Source organism: Salmo salar, chromosome 25, assembly GCF_965601325.2.
Source record: "Salmo salar chromosome 25, fSalSal1, whole genome shotgun sequence".
In the NCBI taxonomy this organism is placed as follows: Eukaryota; Metazoa; Chordata; class Actinopteri; order Salmoniformes; family Salmonidae; genus Salmo; species Salmo salar.
Genome location: NC_138315.1, coordinates 13,520,481 through 13,542,428, shown reverse-complemented (window position 1 = coordinate 13,542,428; position 21,948 = coordinate 13,520,481). Strand labels below are relative to the sequence as shown.

Sequence of the window (21,948 nt, the reverse complement as noted above, 5' to 3'; positions counted from 1 at the left end):
CCTTATTCCATAAACAGTGCTTTCAGAAAGTATTCATACCCCTTGACTTATTCCACATTTTGTTGTGTTACAGCCTAAATTCAAAATGTATTAAATATTTTTTTCTTTCGCCCATCTACCCATTATTATTATTTTACTATTATTATTTTCAAAATTCTTCCAGCTCTGTTAAACTGGTTGTTGATCATTGCTAGACAACATACAAGCAGATTTAAGGCAAAACTGTAATTTGGCCAATCAGGAACATTCACTGTCTTCTTGGTAAGCAGTGTTTCAGGTTATTGTCCTGCTGAAAGGTGAATTCATCTCCCAGTGTTTGATGTAAAGCAGAGTGAACCAGGTTTTCCTCTAGGATTTTGCCTGCGCTTAGCTCCATTCCGTTTCTTTTTTATCCTGAAAAACTCCCTAGTCCTTAACGATTACAAGCATACCCATAACATGATGCAGCCACCACTATGCTTGAAAATAGGAGAGTGGTACTCAGTATTGTGTTGTATTGGATTTGCCCCAAATATAACACTTTGTATTCAGGAGAAAAAGATTATTGCTTTGCCACATTTTTTGCAATATTACTTTAGTGCCTTGTTGCAAACAGGATGCATGTTTTGGAATATTTTTATTCTGTACAGGCTTCCTTCTTTTCAACATCTCAATTAGGTTAGTATTGTGGAGTAACTACAAAGTTGTTGATCCATCCTCAGTTTTCTCCTATCACAGACATTATTTTTTATTTAACTTGGCAAGTCAGTTAAGAACAAATTCTTATTTACAATGACGGCCTACCAAAAGGCAAAAGGCCTCCTGCGGGGACGGGGGCTGGGATTAAAAATAAAATAAAAATTGGACAAAAACAATCATCACAACAAGAGACACCAAAACACTACATAAAGAGAGACCTAAGACAACAACACATGACAACACAGCATGGTAGCAACACAACATGACAACAACATGGTAGCAGCACAAAACATGGTACAAACATGATTGGGCACAGACAACAGCACAAAGGGCAAGAAGGTAGAGACAACAATACATCATGTGAAGCAGCCACAACAGTCAGTAAGAGTGTCCATGATTGAGTCTTTGAATAAAGAGATGGAGATAAAACTGTCCAATTTGAGTGTTTTTTGCAGCTCGTTCCAGTTGCTATCTGCATCGAACTGAAAAGAGGAGTGATTAAACTCTGTAACTGTTTTAAAGTCAGCATTGGCCTCCTGGTGAAACCCTTGAGCGGTTTCCTTCCTCTCCGGCAACTGAGTTGGGAAGGACGCCTGTATCTTTGTAGTGACTGGGTGTATTTATAAACCATCCAAAGTGTAATTAATAACTTCACCATGCTCAAAGGTATACTCAATGTCTTTTTATTTGTACCCATCTACCAACAGGTGACCTTCGCAAGGCATTGGATAACCTCCCTAGTTTTTGTGGTTGAATCTGTTTTTAACAGAAAATTGTATGTATGGGGTACAGAGATAAGGTAGTCATTCAAAAATCATGTTAAACACTATTATTGCACACAGAGAGTTCATGCAACTTGTGTGACTTGTTAAGCAAATGTTTACTCCTGAATTTAATTTATGAATATTTATTGACTAAAGACATTTCAGCTTTACATTTGTATTAATTTGTAAAAATGTCAAAAACAAATTCACTATGGGGTATTGTGTGTGGGCCAGTGACAAACATATAAATTTAATCCATTTTAAATTCAGACTGTCATACAACAAAATGTAGAAATATCCAAGGGCTGTGAATACTTTCGGACGGCACTGTACATGCAGATTAAAATTATAAGCAGCCCAGAACGGTAATACATATGATATGATTTGCTGTTTCATGTTTCCAAAAAGCGTGTCAAGATGGCTAAGTATACGCCTAATTGTTGTCCACGTGCCTCACAATGTCCATTCACCTATCCTCTCTGGTGGGGTAAGTAGAGCGTAAACTCTACTCTCCCCACTCTATCGCCTTAGTTGAAATCCAATGTCACTAGTAAAGCCTATAATTGGGACGGAAGCAGAGCTGTTATTGGCAAATCTGGTAGGCAGGTGTGCGTATAGATGTGTGTACGGCTGAGAGGAGATGGGATGTTTGAATGTTGCTCATCCACTCCCAGCACCCAGAAAGTCATCAGGGAGACAGGGAGAGCCGGTTCAGACAGAGCCTGGCTGGACGGTTACAACCTTGAAGACTAGAGGCAGGAGGTAATCACTGATGAAAAACACAGTGACCCGACATGACCAGAGGAGGTCACTGTGGAGTTGCCCAGGATTCCATCATGTCCCACTGGCAGTCAGAGCAGAGGCAGTCAGTCACACTTTCTTGAGGCTGAGGGCTGAGCCCCTACCTTCGAATGGGCCAGCCTCCACCGGACCTGTAAACTTCAGACTGTACACTGGAGGTCCTGTGCAACACATGTCTGCACTGCGTTCATTGTCAGCTCTCTACTTAGCTGATCAAAGCAGCAGCAGTGAGCAGCTCCACCAGTCCCATGTGCCTCAGGCATACGTCACGCTCTTAATTGGCCCGCAGTATTTTCTGTGTTGTTTCTGTGAAGTCTTCATGAAAGGACGCCCGTTAAAATCAAGCCTTTCACCACAATGCTATAGATTATCCAATCTGTCAGGAAATGAAGCAAGCCACAAAGGCGTCGGGATCAGAGCAACCACTTCCCAAAAAGGTCATAGTGGATGGATGAGGAGGAGTATGAGGGTAGGATGAGCAGCAGGGTAGAGATGGGTGGGTTGAGTAGTGTGGGGGTGACAGGACTCCCCCCCGAGCCTTCCTCCCTGAGGCGCAGGGAGCTCTGTCACGGTAACCCTAGGCATGTTTCTGAGCTGCCCTGATGAATCAGCACAATCTGGTTTCACTTACAAACATCTCTCTCTCTCTGTCGCCCTCTCTGACACGGAGTCTGTAGAGGATAAGTCACTGGGTCATGACAGTTCCCTTTGTTAAACACTGCTAAACTACAGCAGAGTAAACACACCCACTCTCCCACGGTAAGCTTTCGCTATGGGTTTTCCCTGAAGGTATTTGACCAAAAGAACATATTCAAGATGGCAACCTGTTATTAGTGAGAGCTGGGATATTTCCTACAGTACTACTACGGTATGTGTTTATTAACTGTAGGTGAGAACTCTCCCCCTACAGTTTGTCACTTATCTGTGAGCGAGACAGTGGACTGCCCACCCTCAACCATCCCCCTTTACCTTATTTTCTGAACCATCTTAACTAATTCTCTCCTATTCTGCTATACCCATTTTGTACTTCTTTACCTTCAGAGTGTCTCCATAGACACTCTCTCTGGGTCCTGTTCCCCTTCACAAACCCTGTCCTCCCCCTCTCTCTCTCACTCTTCCCCTCTTTCCTGTCAATGTGCTTTTCATCAGAGCTGCCTTTGATGGGCTTAAAACAATCACGGCAAATATCAATACCGCCTGGAGGATGAAGAATAAAAGGTGTTTTTAAGTTGAGTGGTAGGTGAGTCAGAGGGGACTGTACAGTGCTTAGACAAACGTATAACACATTCAGATGTGGATTTCACATTGCTCGACTTGACTACGGTTTTCCTTGGCTTTAACAAATACAGCTACCGATTCTCGTTTTAGCACAATAAACTACAGAGTAAGCATATTTTGCAGTCGAAGGCCTCTTTTGAAAACGAAGTTCATTTGCATAACATATGCAGTTTGCTTTATAAACTCACAAGTCCAACGTTAGAATCGGAGAGCGCTGTGTGGAGAGAATTGTGGAAAAAGAGCATAGCAAATGAGGTTTGAGATGAAAAAATCTGTGGCAACCACAATCTCTCAAATGAAAACAGTCTGGATCAGAGGGTACTATTCCCAAGCTCTGTAGCTGAAATTAGAACAGGATACTCCCCATTAGAAACCTCATTCCAAACAGGCAAAAATATACCAAAATACAGTTCCAATTTCCAATACAGTTGGAGTGAGTAAAATGTACCTCATCCGTTGAGATTTCCACATTTCAATCTTCAAAATAAAGCTATGTTACTGATGAGAGAAGCATTTGTTGAGGTATAGAAAATATAGCCTTGCTCTGAAATTAGACCAGTGGCCTAGTTGGATCTATAGGCCAAAGGCCTACTTGCCAGCACATCTTATACTAAAGGCTGGATCAAAGCATAGAGCACTTAAAACAAAGAGTAGCACAGGAGGTTGGTGGCACCTTAATTGGGGAGGACAGGCTTGTGGTAATGGTTGGAATGGACTAAGTAGCAAATACATCAAACACATGACTTCCACATGACTTCCACGTGTTTGATGCCATTCCATTTCCTCTGTTCCACCCATTATTATGAGCCGTCCTCACCTCAGCAGCCTCCACTGAAGAGTAGATACCACACAGATGATTCCCAGATGTGTGCAAGGGACCAGAGTGACCGCTTAAAGGATTTCTATCCTCTTTGCTAAAGTCTTCACAATACAAAGACAGGTTGAAACAGGTCCAGATACAATGGCCCGGGGTGCTTTGAAGATGGCTGCACACACCAACAGCTGTTGGCAGTCATGTTCGCAACATGGGAGAGAGAGGGGAGCAGATAAAGAGGAGCAACAATTAGACACTGTGTATACATACTGTACACATGCCCCGCATTAAGAACCAATAGAGTGCCAACAGGCTACGTCGCTGTAAAGACCACCATCCTGACAGAAGCTGATCAAATAAAGTGGGAGGGATGGAGGGATGAAGAGGAGGGATACAGTGAAACAAACAAACAAACAAACCCTTTACTCTCCTCTACCCTGACTCAAACACAATGGAATCAAATGGAGATTGAATACAGTGCAAAAGCTGAATGAATTGACCAATACTGCTTTCAAATAGGATTTACAGTATTTTGTCCCCCCCCAAAAATGAGCAATGTTTGTTTATATGACCTCCTTTCAAACAGGCCCATTTTTACCGTATTCTTGCCTGCATACTCCTTTTATACCTCCCATGCGCATGCCAGCATGTGTAAACGTGTGGAACCGCTGCTCATACTTTTTTTATCCACGTTTTACCTCCCTCACTCCACTCATTCCACTAGAAAATAATAGCAATACTATTTTCAAAAGAATGTGAGTCTCATGCTCAACATTTCACAACCTCAGCGGGCTTTTGGAATTGTCTATACCCTTGATTTAGGCTACATAATTGCACACTAAATATTTCTGATTAGCGATAGAGCAAACAAATAGATGAGCTATAGGCCTACCACCTCCACTTATTTGCCCAGTCAGGAAACAATTAACCAAATAGCCTATACAGAGGGAGATTCAGTGAAAGAAAATAACATTGATTGATTATCAGACAGGGGTAGGCCTATTGGCTACTAAGCGACTGAAGAGCAAAATAATCCACTTGTTAAACTACATAACATGCTGGCAACATGTTCTAATAGGCCTAAATGAGTCAACTAGACAAGATGATCATGAGCAGCACCCACCTCAACTTCACAAACATTTTCCAAGCCTAATTATAGCCTAACCAATATCCAAATGATGAATCAGTGGAAGAAGAAAAATCTGGCATTAGGCCTATTGATTTATGAAGACGAGTCCCTACGCTTGTCTCAAAGTACCAAAGACAACAGTGCTGAAATGATCATCTAGTTGACCACACACGGGTAGGTTATTGGTTCATATTTATTACAAGGATTGAATGACTTTCAGTAATCAACAATTTGATACATGCCTTCAATTGCATTAGCCTACTTTATTCCAATATTTTTGTCATTCTGTGATATTCCAACATCCAGTTGTGGTTAAGAAAACAGTGCATGCTTTGAGATGGGCTATGTAAAGAGATGGGTGAAGTCACATGTCTTGCAAAGTTTAGAACTGCCAGGAGGATGGTAACAGGGCGCTGCCTAGCAACCATCAAGAGTATAAGAGCCTAGTGCGTGCCAATGCTGCCTCAGCATTGCGGCTACGTTCCATACTAAGCCATAGGAAGAACTTTACCGAAATTATTACTAGGTCGTTTGGCGAAAAACAATTTTGGCTTTGATACCAGAAATACCTTTCAGATATAAAGAAAAGGCGGAATAAAGTTGGTGGTATGGTAAAGTTGGAGGAAAAACGTCTTAGTATGAAAGGAATACAAGTGCATGGACAATACTTTTCCCCCTGTCTTTCTAAGAAGGTATTTTTCAAGTATAACAACGGCAAGGCAGTATGACATGTTTTGAAGAAAAAAAACAAGCTGGAAGCTACAGAAATTCTGGTTGAAAGCTAAAAGGATTGTCAATCCTCAGGCGCTGTCAGATGTCCAGCATTGACACAATAACACCTGAAGGAAGACAGCAAACGTCACTTTCAGAAGACGTCCACTGAGACTGAACCAGTCCCAGCCTGGGATTACAAGAACAGAGAAACAGGAAATGCTCATAGCACTTCACGCCTGGACTTGTAAATGTAAGTGTAGTGGTGTAGCTACTGCAGTAATAGTATAGTGCTGTAAGCCTAGAAGTGAGGGGTAGGGTGGGGTGAGGAGGAGTGTGGTGAGGAGGGGTGGGGTGAGGAGGAGTGATGGTGGGGTGAGGTTGGATGGACGCAGTGCAGTACAGTACCTGGGGATCTCTTGCTAGAGCGCGAGGGCATCATGTAGGACTGGCGAGGCAGCAAGGGTGAGGAGGGCAAAGACATGGACACGCCCTTGGCCAGGCTCAGTCTGAACACATCCTCTGGGGAGTAGGGGCGGTGGAGGCCTCCAGGCTGATGTGTCTGGGGGGCACCGCCGCCAGACAGGCACCTTTGCTGTGCAATGTGGAGCTCACCCGCTGAGAAGAGAAGATGGAGGACACTGTTTAGGACATTATTTACTAGGGCTGGGAATTGCCAGGGACCTCATGATACGATATTATCACGATACTTAGTTGCCGATACGATATGAATTGCGATTCTCACAATTCTATATGTATTGCGATTAAATACTGCGATTTTATTGCCATTTGATGTTCCAAACAAATTTCTCACTATATGTCTGCTGCAGAGAGACAAGAGAGAGCACGAGAAAATGAGTTTGGATCAGTCATGGAAATAAAAGTTCAGACTGATGTTGGCTCACTATTTTAAAAGAAGACGGAGAACAAGCTATAGGGTGACAACTACCGCAGTTGACTAGTGCTTGTTAATACCAAGTTATTTTTAACAAATCAATATTTGGAGTCAAAGTACTGATATAATATAGTCCAAAAATAATATTGCGATATGTAACTGTATTGATTTTTTGCCTCATCAATATTATTCACCAAACCTGATTATATAAGCTAAGCATACATTTTTGGAGAGAAAATTACAAATCAATACGTCAAACCATTCAAAATCTCCATGAGGAAAAAAACTGATTTGAGATCAGATATTACCAGACATGTGGACTCCTGAATGTCTAATGAAGTTGAAGGCATTCAGATAGCAGAACAAATCCCCCTCTTAGGGAGGCTTTCTGCTAATGCTGTGTTCTGCACGGTCAGCCACGGTTTGTGGAGAGATGCACCTAGCCACACTATGAAATCAAACAATTTCAGATGTCTTTCAGATACCAAGATAAGTGTTCTCAAATCGAGGTCCAGGGAGTGATCATGATCAGTGATAGACCAGGACTGAGTCAGACACACACATTAAGAGTGAATGGAGCCACATGCTATGTGGTTTAACCAGAGGTCATGGGCCCACAATGGTACGCCATGGGGCTCATGGTGTGGCAAGACACCCAGTTTGCAGCATAAATAAGAGTGGTGTCATTGACCATGGAGCTGAGATAACATGTGTGACTCATTGATCCAAAAACCTTTGGGTAAACTAACTGAACAAATATTAGCAAAATACTGTTTTGGCTCAGTACAATACTGAGAGCATTCTAGTAAATTCATTGTACAGCTAATGTGTGAGGAATGAATAATGATCCAGAAGTAATATCTTTAATTCAGTGGTTTGGGTTGGAGCAGCTTGAACTTGAGACGCTAAAGGCAAGAAAGCTGCAGTTATTGATTCAATAGGCTACTCCAAAACAGAGTACTATATCTACACTGTACTGAACTCTACAGAAGGGATCATCAACTAGATTCTGCCGCAGTCTGATTTTTTTATTGAGCGGATGGTCAGGGGGCTGGAACAAAATTACAAATAATTTGTAGACTGCAAATTGACAGCAAGATGCCCAAAAAGATATAATGTTTGACTAAAACGTAATAATTTCAAACCTTGCTTACATTTGTATACAATCACGTGTTTCTATTATGTATGGGAATACTTGGAAACAGATTTCTTAAAATAAAATCCCTTGGAGCTGATTCCCTGGTGTCTTTACTGTCTTTTTTAGTCTGTTACAGTCTTTTGTTAAACTTGGGGGGCCACATAAAACCACCCGTGGGTCGCCAGTTGGGTAACCCTGCTCTACAGACTCCAGCTAACAGCAGATAACCTAACCTGTGGGAAAGTGCCCTTTCAGGTCTCCTCTGGGTGCATTGGACTGATAAGCCATAACAGGAACCCAGTACCCTGTAGGCTAATATCCCAAAACATGGGAGGCAATGATAGGTTTGGAGTACAGTATGGAGCCCTCATGTACCCATGTACCCCCAATCTGTGGGAGAAAATAAGGGTAACTTTATCACGGATTATTAGCTCAACCAAGCATTCCTTCTTGAAAAAGAAAACATGACAACCTGTTCTGCAAGTACAGTGCCTTCAGAAAGTATTCAGACCCCTTGACTTTTTCCATATTTTGTTACGTTAAAGCCTTATTCTAAAATGGGTTAAATAAAAACAATTCCTCAGCAATCTACACACAATACCCCATAATGACAAAGGGAAACAGGTTGTTCAACATTTTCACAAATGTATAAATATGTAAAACAGAAATATCTTATTTACATAACAATTCAGACCCTTTGCTATGTGACTCAAAATTGAGCTCAGGTGCATCCTGTTTCCATTGATCATCCTTGACATGCTTCTACAACTTCATTGGAGTCCACCTGTGGTAAATTCAATTGATTGGACTTGATTTAGAAAGGCACACACCTGTCTATATAAGGTCTCACAGTTGACAGTGCATGTCAGAGCAAAAACCAAGCCATGAGGTCAAAGGAATTCTCCGTAGAGCTCCGAGACAGGATTGTGTCGAGGCACAGATCTGGGGAAGGCTACCAAAAAATTCTGCAGCATTGAAGGTCCCCAAGAACACAGAGGCCTCCGTCATTCTTGAATGGAAGAAGATTCTTCCTAGAGACTCTTCCTAGAGCTGACCGCCTGGCCAAACTGAGCAATCAGGGAAGAAGGGCCTTGATCAGGGAGGTGAGTAAGAACCCTATGGCCACTCTGACAGAGCTCCAGAGTTCCTCTGTGGAGAAGGGAGAACCTTCTAGAAGGACAACCGTCTCTGCAGCACTGCATTAAATCAGGTCTTTATGGTAGAGTGGCCAAACGAAAGCCACTCCTCAGTAAAAGGCAATTGACAGCATGCTTGGAGTTTGCCAAAAGGCACCTAAACGACTCTCAGACCATGAGAAACTAGATTCTCTGGTCTGATCAAACCAAGATTGAACTCTTTTGCCTGACTGTCAAGCGTCACGTCTGGAGGAAACCTGGCACCATCCCTCAGGATCGAGGGAAAGTTGAACAGAGAAAAGTACAGAGAGATTCTTGATGAAAAACTGCTCCAGAGCGCTCAGGACCTCAGACTGGGGCGATGGTTCACCTTCCAATAGGACAACGACCCTAAGCACAATGCAGGAGTGGCTTTGGGACAAGTCTCTGAATTTCCTTGAGTGGCCCAGCCAGAGCCTGGACTTCAACTCGAACAAATATCTCTGGATAGACCTGAAAATAGCTGTGCAGTGTTGCTCCACATCCAACCTGACAGAGATTGAGAGGATCTGCAAAGAAGAATGGGAGAAACTCCCCAAATTCAGGTGTGCCAAGCTTGTAGCGTCATACCCAAGAAGACTCAAGGCTGTAATCGCTGCAAAAGTAAACAGTCTGAATACTTATGTAAATGTGCATATTCTTTTTTTTATTCATTTGCAAACATTCCTAAAAACCTGTTTTGGCTTCGTCATTATGGGGTATTGTTTGTAGATTGATAAGGGATAAAAAAAAAAAATCCATTTTAGAATAAGGCTGTAACATAAGAAAATGTGGGAAAAGTCAAGGGGTCTGAATACTTTCCAAATGGCCTCAGCTATAGCTTGGAGTTTTCCCCATCATGTAGGCTATACACTCTTCCTGTGTTAGACCCAGTGAGCACTAAATCATATTGTTTATATGAAATCTTAATCAAAAATAGGCTTACATTTTTATAAATTTTTTCCTCTGAAGACATGATCATGTCTAAAATCAGATTACAATTAATAAAAAAAAATTTTTTTTTATCCCAAACAGTTCCTTGGAGTTCTGGCTAGGGACGACCTAGCGGACTGAACTCCACTCCATGGTGAAGGAAGTTTATGATGAACTTCACCAACGGCGTGGAGCCGAGACCAGGCTTTGTGGAATCGAGCTCCGACTTCAAAAAATGTAAATTATGAAATGCCCACCGAATATTTGCCTTTCTTTGTTTGCTGAATCCATACTTTCTCAGTAAACTTTAATCAAATACTAACACTGACTGTTAGCTCATTGCCGTTGCTCTAAGATGGAAAATTACCTCAAATGCGCACGTTTCCATTTAATCTCAACAAGGAAACAGTCGGTGGTGGTATTGTTTAACATTTATTGAAAAAGTAATGATTTCAGCAAACAAAGAAAGGCACGCAACTACCGACGACAAACATGGGTACAAGGTGGGCATTTCATAATCATACTTTTATAGTATTGACCTTGGGCGAATCGATGTACTGAGCTAGATTCCACAAAGCCTGGTCTCAGCTCCACACCGTTGGTGAAGTTCATCAGAAACTTCCTTCACCATGGAGTGAAGTGTAGTCCACTAGGAATGACCTTGCTCAAGACCATTAATGATTCCGCCTAGCCGCTAGACCAGTTCTAAATTGAAAATTTAGAGCCTTTACTGAAAGCCAACTTCGAATGGAAAGACCATTCTCAATAAGTAATATCTTCTGTTGAATAGAAATGCTGCCCTCTCAAGCTCTCATCTAACCAACCACACATTAAAATGTCTGAATGATCAACCTCTAATAGTGCTGCTGCTCATGCGTCAACAGAAAGAGCAGGCTGGATCATAATCATAGATGTGGGGAGCCACATGCCCTTTAGGCTTGGCTATGTTCTAAGGACCATGTCAGCCTCTTGTTTGGGACCCTTTTCCCAGATAATCCATGGGCTTTGTCACAAATGGCACCCTATTCCCTACACAGTACACTACTTTTAATCAGAGTCTTTTGGTCCCTAGTCAAAAGCAGTGCTCCATATATGGAATAGGCTGCCATTTGGGACGAAGTCCATGACGCCAGTCTGGACCATGAGGATGAACCAATGGGAGAGGATCAGGGCGCTAGTGGTCTGCTGCTATTAGCTAGCCAGGACTTTGCTCAGTTCCCAGGGGAAATGAATGTTGGCTGCTGGGAATAATCAGCAACATGGCACTGTGTTCTCCCTGGAGTCTCGCAACGGGAGACACAAAGCTGTCTTGTTTAAAGGGCTATTAAATAAAGAAGAATGCCAGAAACAGAATCTGACCCCAGTGCAATGACACCTCCGTATGTTTCCAGACGCTTGTGAAGTGTTCGACCATGCAGCTGAGCCCTGTGGTCCCCATGACCTGGTCAAAGGCCTACTGACCATAGATCACCATCCATATTCAACAGATTCAACACACAGATCTGTGAATGGGCTACTACTGAACGGCTAACAAACATGACGCATTTGTACAGAATCAATGATCTGCTAGGCTAATTTTCAGATTTGTATTTCATTAGGTACTGAACCTGACAACATGTCAATGCATAAGAGCCAAAAACACAGAGCCACTGTCAGTAGCTATTGAGCTTGTTTAAACAGCCCCAACGGAACACTGACATGAATAGAACAGGTTGCTCCAAGCACACATGAAAAGGGGGCCCAATCCTAGACTAAAGACACCTTAAAGACACTCAGGGACTCATCCCGACCCATTCCGCCACCCCAGAGACAGGGGAAACAGTACTCCAAGACAGAGAATTCCACAGTATTCTTTGGTACAGTAGATACTGATTCTTTCTGTCTCCAATTCCAGGATTTGCCCTTACCAGCTGATCTAAGTCTATATCTTCACTACCACTAGACTAAACTATTAATGAAACAATATCTGTTACTTTAATTAGGCAAAATGCCAAAACCGCTTCTATGAAGACAATGTGAGTTGTGAATAGACAGGAAAGGATTTTGTTAAGACCATTAAATCATTGAGATGGGCACAACCACAGGCCAAGCAATCAGAGGTCAAGCAGTTGAAGCAGGACCTCATCCGTTGCTATGCTAGATGTGTGCAGTAACTAATGATCACACAGTTTCACCACCATGTCAGGGTGTTATACGACAGGGAGAAGGGCAGATAGAGAGAGACAGAGAACCCCTCCATTCATGAAGAACCCAGAACTGCTAAGAGTTACTAGGGCAATTAACACAAACCACTACTAGCGTATTACAATAGCACTTTTGAGAAGTAGCCATCAAAGAGGAGAGATGTCATTTCACTAGGGGGCTCTGAGAGGGAGGGAGACCCCTTCTATCACTGTGCTCCAGTTATGCAGGGGTGCCAATAGTGACTTCAGTTCGCCCTGTGTGCCAGTAAATGATGTAAGCCCAAATTCCTAAAACTCTCAGTACGAGAGTCTATTCGCACATTTCAAGAACAGTCCCTTTTTTCACTAGTAACACATCTTTTTCGCTAGTAAAACTAAATACCAATCCTTGACTGAATGGCAGATCATAAAACCCCCTTTGTAGCGCTCATTGGTGCAGCAATGCTAGACAGTGGGCATTACATCTCAGGCATATTGTATGCTAAAGACATTATGACAAAGTTGTAATTACGGCTGATAGTTTTGAAAACAAGAGGCGCCACATAAAAGCTGGCCTTGAATAAGTTGCTGGCTGGACGGCCTGTTGGCTTTGTGTCATGGTGGCTGCACTGCCATCTGACCCAGAGCTAAAACTCAGAGGGAAACAGTAACGTAAACTCACCATGGGCTATTTCAGTTGCTTTTCCTCAAGTCCTGGCCCAGACGATGCCTGCAATTTCAGTCCCTGCTGTGGTTCAAGGAAATCAACCCTTTCTAATTATAAAGCCCTGCACCAAGATGATGTAAAAATGATTACAGTCCCTTTCATGCCCATTTCTCCCTCATCAAAGAGGAGGACCAAGGCCAATGAGGACATGCCCTCCCCATAAAAAGCCTGATAATAATTTAAGCCATTGATTAAAAATGGAAGTGGAAATCAATTACTTGACCGGGAATGCAATTCAGAACCGCCTGTAGAAATAGACTAGAAGTAAAAGATGCTAATAAGCCAACCAAATCTAACTTTAAACATTCCCAACATATACTGCCCTAATTTTTGTAAGAAAAGTGGATATAAAATGAAAGATTAATCTCTCATGTGAAGTTTTATGACTTTACTTACCACATGTTTTAATAAGACTAAAAAAAATATTTGATCAAATATGTGAAAAGTCCAGACTGAGCTTAATGGGTACCGAGTGTAGCGTTTAAGCCTATGGGTTTTTGTAACAAGTCAACCTCTTAAATAATACATTTTTATTAATTTCCAAATGTTCAAAACGTACAAACTAACATTTATGTAAAATTACACCGAACAAAAATATAAAAGCAACATGCAACAATTTGCAAAGATTTTACTAAGTTATAGATAATTTAAGGAAATCAGTAAATTTAAATAAAATCATTATTTTTTCATTTATTTAACTAGGCAAGTCAGTGAAGAAATTCTTATTTACAATGATGGTCTACATCGGCCAAACCCTGACGACGCTGGGCCAATTGTGCGCCGCCCTATGGGATTCCCAATCACGGCCGGCTGTGACACAGCACTCGGGAGCCCATTAAGCCCTAATCTATGGATTTCACAAGACTGGGAATACAGATATGCATCTGTTAGTCACAGATACCTTAAAACAAAGGTAGGAGCGTGGATCAGAAAACCAGTCGGTATCTGGTGTGACCACCATTTGCCTTATGCAGATCGACACATCTCCTTCGCATAGAGTTGATCAGGCTGTTGATGTGGGATGTTGTTCCACTCCTCTTCAATGGCTGTGCGAAGTTCCAGGATATTGGCTGGAGCTGGAACACGCTGTTGTACACGTCGATCCAGAGTATCCCAAACATGCTCAGTGGGTGAGTATGCAGGCCATGGAAGAACTGGGACATTTTCAGCTTCCAGGAATTGTGTACAGATCCTTGCGACATTGGGCTGTGCATTATCATGTTGAAACATGAGGTGATGGCAGTGGATGAATGGCATGACAACGGGCCTCAGGATCTTGTCACGGTATCTCTGTGGATTAAAATTGCCATCGATAAAATGCAACCATGTTCGTTGTCTGTAGCTTACTCCTGCCCATACCATAACCCCATCGTCACCATGGGGCACGCTGTTCACAACGTTGACTTCCGCAATACTTTCACCCACACAACGCCACACACGCTGTCTGCCATCTGCCCGGTACAGTTGAAACTGGGATTAATCTGTGAAGAGCACAATTCTCCAGCATGCCAGTGGCCATTGAAGGTGAGGATTTGATGACGCTGAACTGCAGTCAGGTCACGACCCTGGTGAGGACGACAAGCACGCAGATGAGCTTCCCTGAGACGGTTTCTGACAGTTTGTGCAGAAATTATTTGGTCAGCTGTCCGGGTGGCTGGTCTCAGACGATCCCAAACGTGAAGAAGTCGGAGGTGGAGGTCCTGGGCTGGCGTGGTTACACGTGGCCTGAGGTTGTGAGGCCGGTTGGACGTACTGCCAAATTCTCTAAAACGACATTGGAGGCATGCCAAGGTTGTAGCGTCACACTCAAGAAGACTTGAGGCTGTAATTGCTGCCAAAGGTGCTTCAACAAAGTACTGAGTAAAGGGTCTGAATACTTATGTAAATGCAATATTTCATCATTTTTTTATTTTCATAAATTTGCAAACATTTCTAAAAACCTGTTTTTGCTTTGTCATTTTGAGGTATCGTGTGTAGATTGATGGGGGGGGACTATTTAATCCATTTAAGAATAAGGCTGTAACGTAACAAAATGTGGAGAAAGTAAAGGGGTCTGAATACTTTCTGAATGCACTGTATGTATAACAATGCAAGGTTCATTTAACAGTAAAATAAGACAAACTGCATTTAAAAATGTAAGCTATGAATGCATGAAATCTTTGTAGTTCACCAAATTATGTGACTTACATTCAGGCATGACTGCTAGTAGGAAAAACCCATCATTTCAATAGTAACGAATGCTCATGAAATATGCTATCCTTTGCATATATCAGCACATTAACATCTTCATTTTAGATAAAGTATGATCACTTATCTGAGAAGGTACAAAAAATATCTGGTAGCCTCAACACAAACGTTTTTTTGCAGCTTTGAAATTGGCCAATCGTGGGAACTTACACATAATTGTCAATAACAAAAGATTATGGATATAACAATCAGATGAATTAGTTGAATTTATTTTTTATTTTTATTTGAATCCATGGGTATATGGGCTTAATAGGTACACTTAGCCTAATGCATTTGAAAGGGATATTAAAATAAGAGTTAAAATATATTACTCTAACTGTCAAGAGACTATAAGGGCCTTTTATTGCATCTGAACTTGCTCAAATATGATCAACTTAACTTCATAGTCTGCGTGATAGAATTGATTTCATTTTGATAGTGCAAGCAAATGGTTGTTTCGTGCAGGGTAGGCTAGTCTATATTCATATTCAGAGATTTGTCCCGAAGCCACTCATGCATTGTCTTGGCTGTGTGCTTAGGGTTGGGGTGAACCTTCACCCCAGTCTGAGGTCCTGAGAGCTCTGGAGCAGGTTTTCATCAAGGATTTCTCTGTACTTTGCTCCATTCATATTTCCCTCGATCCTGACCAATCTCCCCGTCCATGCCGCTGAAAAACCTCCCCACAGCATGATGCTGCCACCACCATGCTTCACCGTAGGGATGGTCCCAGGTTTCCTCCAGATGTGACGTTTGGCATTCAGGCCAAAGAGATCAATCTTGGTTTCATCAGACCAGAGACTTGTCTGAGCGTCCTTTAGATGCCTTTTGGCAACCTCTAAGCGGGCTGTCATGTGCCTTTTACTGAGGAGTGGCTTCCGTCTGCCCACTCTACCATAAAGGCCTCATTGGTGGAGTGCTGCAGAGATTGTTGTCCTTCGGGAAAGTCTGTGCCTCCTTCCCCAGATCTGTGCCTCGACACAATCCTGTCTCTGAGCTCTACTGACAATTCCTTCGACCTCATGGCTTAGTTTTTGCTCTGACATGCACTGTCAACTGTGGGACCTTATATAGACAGGTGTGTGCCTTTCCAAATCATGTCCAATCAATTGAATTTACCACAGGTGGACTCCAATCAAGTTGTAGAAACATGTCAAGGATGATCAAGGGAAACAGGATGCACCTGAGCTCAATTTCGAGTCACATAGCAAAGGGTCTGAATTCTTATGTAAATAAGGTATTACTGTTTTACATGGGGAATTCTCCAGCTAGAATGCGTAACAACTAGGCTTCCCTGAGTACTTCCGAGACCAGGGTGACAGTCTCACAAAAGCTGACATGGTTAACACACAGGCAGCCCACTGAGCTAGAGGGCGATAAAGCCAGACAGAGGGAAAGAGAAAATGAAGTGGAGGACGGGGGTAGTTAGTATACATCAATTTGTATATGATAAAAAAAGCAATGAGTTTTAACTAAGTACTGTAGGCTAAATTAGTCTTGTTTATCTGTAACTAAGCCCAGTATGGCTGCCTGTCTGGGAGTGACTTCCATATATCAGTAACAGCAACCTCTCCTGTCTAGACTCATCTCTAGGGGAAATCCTGCAGCCAATCTGTGATTCCTGGAGGGAAATCTCCACCCCCCCCCAAGACCCCTTTGGCCAGCCAGATGCAGTCATGGCAACAGTCAAAATATCAAGTAAACTGGAAAAATACCCAATTCAGAGAGGACAGATTTATGTTAGTATCCATTAAAATAATACAATTCCACACATTACACACGCTTCAGAATATGCTGGCTACCTGGATAGTGCATACACATTCCTCAAAAACAAATTTCACCTGTGTGATAACATCAATACGTCACATAGAGGAATCAATCTCCACATTGCAGCATAATTTCTGTCTGTGGGATTAGAGAGGATGGAGAGAATACGCAATCACAGTTTATCTCTCCAGTCTCAGAGGGCTTCTACTTTCAAGCTCATTACACGTTCTTGTTTATGAAAAATGCCCAAATTGTCTTTGCACACAAAGCATCTTTCAGACTAAAATCCACTGACAATATTTTCTCAATGTTCAGTTATCTGAATATCATTAGTCTGTCAAAGACTAAACCCACTGGCAGTGTTCAGAAACATCTGTGTTGGATTTAATTAATTGAGTCATCTATGTTGGGGAGAGACACTAATGCTGATAGTCTTTTAGTTGCGACATCTCACCGAAACCCTGCACTCTCATCCCAAAGAGTTACTAATGTGAACACATGAGCTGGTTAAAGCAGAGCCGAAGCCGTGCTGCAGGCAATTGGCAGGCAGGTTACAGAATCATCCCGCAGTAAAACCTCTGATGCTCTGCAGTGGCCTGTGCACTGGAATGTCTTCACCAGCCTCCCCTGGGATACAGAAACAGAGGGAGGGGGTGGAGGCGGTGGGCAGCCAGCGACCATGACAGTTCTCATTCCTCTTCATAAATGGTCAATTTAAGCAGATATGGGAAACATATCTGTGCCAGACAATGTCTTTACCACATGGTTTATTTTAAGCTGGTGTCAAGCAGAGAGGCAAGAAAGGGCATTGGAAGCAAAGGGAAAAGACACAATGTGCCAACTGATACTGCATAAAGCAGACAGAGCCCAGGGAAGGTTTTAATTTAAACATCATGATCTCTGTAGGAGATGATATGAATACCAATGAGGTGCCAAGCAACACAATGTGAGCTCTCCCACAGAGCAGCACAGGTGTGCCGTAAAAACCAGTCCGTTGATCTCAAAAACATACATAACAGTCGCACATGTATCATAAGGACTTAACAAGTCTGTTAGGACCCAGAAAGGGGAACTGGCGGTGGGGAGATGTGAGGATATGTGTTGCTCACTACATTTATTGCACTCAAGGTCACCATCCAGAACACCGTTCCAGTGTTTTATGAAACTACGGGAGAGAATGACCTTATTCCCATCACTCAGAAGTGAAGAAACAGATCCTCCACAAAGAATGTCCCTGTCCAACCTGAGGACATAATCTCATCACAGCATATATTTTGATACCTATCTTACCAAGTGCAAAAGGGGTTAAAGACAAGCATATTTGGGCGTAATGATCATTTGTGGGGTCACAAATACATGTTACAAAGGCATTGACAGCAGTGCGATTAGAGAGAAGAATAGAAAGAGAAGAACATCCTGACAGCTCTTTTTCAACAACGTACTGAGATAGCCTACAAACACCTTCTGCATTCAGCTGGTGGGTGGTGAGCTTTATGAAGTGCAATCAAGAGGGCACAGCCTTCACAATAAAAGCATCGGCATTAAAAACTACTTTCATTGATCCACAAAAAAGCCAAGTGGTCTTGTCTGATCCAAGTTTTTGGAATACATTTTCACAGATTTACTGATGACAGGCCCAGTTTGAGTTGAGAGAAAGGGGGTTATTGATATTCATACTGGCAGGATTGTGAGTGTGATTACCAGTCTGAATGGCTCTCTACAGGCCTCTTGATCCCCATGGTCTGGAGAAGTGGGACACCCAGCTACGCTCCCACGCTTTGGGGAAAAACCCCCCTCACCTCCCCATTCATACACAGCAAATCCTCATTTGGCCACATTGATTGGTGACAGTAAAGTCAGCTGATTCCTGCTGCTGCATGTCTGCTTGAAAACTCTTCAGTGAGGCATGGAGACAGTCACCTGACCAAAAAAGCAGTCACACTTCAATTGCTCTAGTGCAGTAGTCACCACCCTTTTCTGAGACAAGATCACTTTCCGAGTCAAAATGCAAGTGGAGATCAACCACTCAGATCTTTTTTTTTTTACGTGACTTAAAAAATGTAAGCCTATGCAACATTAACCTATGAAAAACAGTACTGTAGCAATGAGGTTTGTGCAGTAGGCTATAGGGCCAATCACATTATCATTGCATATTGGCTTTGCTTGAATTGCCCTGCCGATGCATTGTTGTTCGGACCAACATTTGAGGTAGGCTATATGATCACACCGGTAATAGATCAGCTGTTGTATTAGTTGTGAGGCACAGCTGAGTGAGAATACATTTAAATAATTCGCTTTTTATTTATATTTTACTGGGCTGATGGTGCCCGCATCTGATGGTCAGTCTCAGAGAAGGGAGAGAGCAGTGAGACTGAAGGTCCGCCTCTCAACATCCCTCCGCTCTCCCTTTCCTCCACTGACACTGACCAAAAAGGGACACCGTCTTCCAGCTAATGGTGAAACTTGAGTCGCATTTCTCCCACCCGCACAAATTCATGTTATTACTCCTATGACCAGAGAATGTGAAATATTCCTCGATATTAAAAAAGACCTAAACCGCTAACAATTACAACGCAAGCTTATCAATAAAATTTCTTATTTTTCATTCATCATGTAGTAGCATGAGTGGAAATAGGAACTACGCACATTTTATGGCTCATAAAACTGTTGAATAAAAAGTGTTGACAGGCCTGAGCAAAAACATAAACATGAACTCACTCAAAAACAGCAGCTCTCTTCTGTATTCACAGACAGTCTTTCTCTAGTCATGGTTTTAAAAGTATTGAAAGCTTACGCCTGCTACGTTACTGCAGACATGGGAATCTGAGCCATCCAATTGGCCAATCGTAGGCCTATAGTGCACTTGATTTGCTCTCTGGGCCCGCCGGGAAGGCAGAGTTTGTACCTTCAGACATATGAAATGGTTAAAAATGGGAACACTTCGCCTAGCTGGCACACCGTGCAGCTAAATGGGGTGCACCTATCGCCAACAGCACGAGACGCATAAAAAAAAAATAGGAACGCAAGGCTTTGTGGTTGTTATTTTTATTTTTTTATCGTGATTGACTGGTTGGTGACCACTGCTCTAGTGTCTAGTACACAGTGGAGAGGAAAATCCAAGAAAACCCTTTACAACTCTATTGCTTGCTTTATATGATTCACACGATGTGGCTAACTATAATGTATGGCTGTCCTCTACTTACCCCCGTATGTAGGCTATCCCTCGGTACTGAGACAGTTTGTATGGCTGGCACTACCAGAAGAGAGAGGAATGACGGATGACACTGAAGAGTTTTTCTTACAGTGGTCAATCATGTGGTGACTCTGAAAATATCTTTTAGGGTTATGATGCCTAGGGAGCTGAATAACCCAGGTTCACAATACAACTCAACCCCCTGAAGAGTGGACAAGAGAAAGGGGGCCTGGCTGTATGGGTCTTTCCGCCTACACTCTGTTCTGTTGGCCCTACCAACCTTGGACTTCTAAAGGTGAACATGGGCGGCGTCCCATGTCTCCTCCGCGCGCCAGAACCAGTCGTCCACCGCAGGAGCTTCGGTCTGACTCTGATGCCAAGGAGCCAGAACCGGCTGGTAGCCCAGTACGCACCGGAAGAGGGAGAGGTTAGTGGAGGAGTGGCGAAGCAAGTTCTGGGCCATCTCTGCCCAGGGCACGAACGCCGCCCTCTCCCCTGGCCGGTCTTGGCAGTAAGACCTCAGAAACCTACCCACATCCTGGTTAACCTGTTAGGGCTAGGGGGCAGTATTGACACGGCTGGATAAAAAACGTACCCGATTTAATCTGGTTACTACTCCTGCCCAGAAACTAGAATATGCATATAATTATTAGCTTTGGATAGAAAACACTCCAAAGTTTCTAAAACTGTTTGAATGGTGTCTGTGAGTATAACAGAACTCATTTGGCAGGCCAAAACCTGAGAAGATTCCATGCAGGAAGTGCCCTGTCTGACAATTTCTTGCCCTTCTTGATTATCTCTATCCATTACAGAGGATCTCTGCTGTTACGTGACACTTCCTACGGCTCCCATGGGCTCTCAGAAGGCGGCAAAAAGCTGAATCGTGGCTTTGCAGGCTCTGGCTGAAAAAAAGTAGCGCGTTTGGGTAGTGGCTGGTTACAGTACTGTGAGACTCAGGCGCGTGCCCGAGTCGACCTCATGCTTTGTTTTCTTTCGTCTGTTTACCTAAACGCAGATTCCCGGTCGGAATATCGCTTTTTTACGAGAAAAATGGCATAAAAATGGATTTTAAACAGCGGTTGACATGCTTCGAAGTACGGTAATGGAATATTTAGAATTTTTTTGTCACGAAATGCGCCATGCTCGTGACCCTTATTTACACTTAGGATAGTGTCTTGAACGCACGAACAAAACGCCGCTATTTGGATATAACGATGGATTATTTTGGACCAAACCAACATTTGTTATTGAAGTAGCAGTCCTGGGAGTGCATTCTGACGAAGAACACCAAAGGTAATCAAACTTTTGTAATAGTAAATCGGAGTTTGGTCAGGGCTAAACTTGGTGGGTGTCTAAATAGCTAGCCGTGATGGCTGGGCTATGTACTCAGAATATTGCAAAATGTGCTTTCACCGAAAAGCTATTTTAAAATCGGACACCTCGATTGCACAAAGGAGTTCTGTATCTATAATTCTTAAAATAATTGTTATGTTTTTTGTGAACGTTTATCGTGAGTAATTTAGTAAATTCACCGGAGGTTTGCGGGGGGTATGCTAGTTCTAAACGTCACATACTAATGTA

The 21,948-nt window shown here is 42.7% G+C and overlaps 1 protein-coding gene across 6 annotated transcripts in view; it reads right to left on the bottom strand.

Annotated features, from left to right (window-relative positions):
* The window catches only part of LOC106586176 (protein TANC1), a 285,715-nt gene that overhangs the window by 183,554 nt on the left and 80,213 nt on the right, over positions 1–21,948 (bottom strand). For all 6 annotated transcript variants that reach the window (XM_082968891.1, XM_014173128.3, XM_014173131.3 and 3 more), the window contains one exon: positions 6,584–6,793. In XM_082968891.1, coding sequence (XP_082825017.1) covers positions 6,584–6,793 — 210 coding nt within the window. The remainder of the gene's footprint in view (positions 1–6,583; positions 6,794–21,948) is intronic.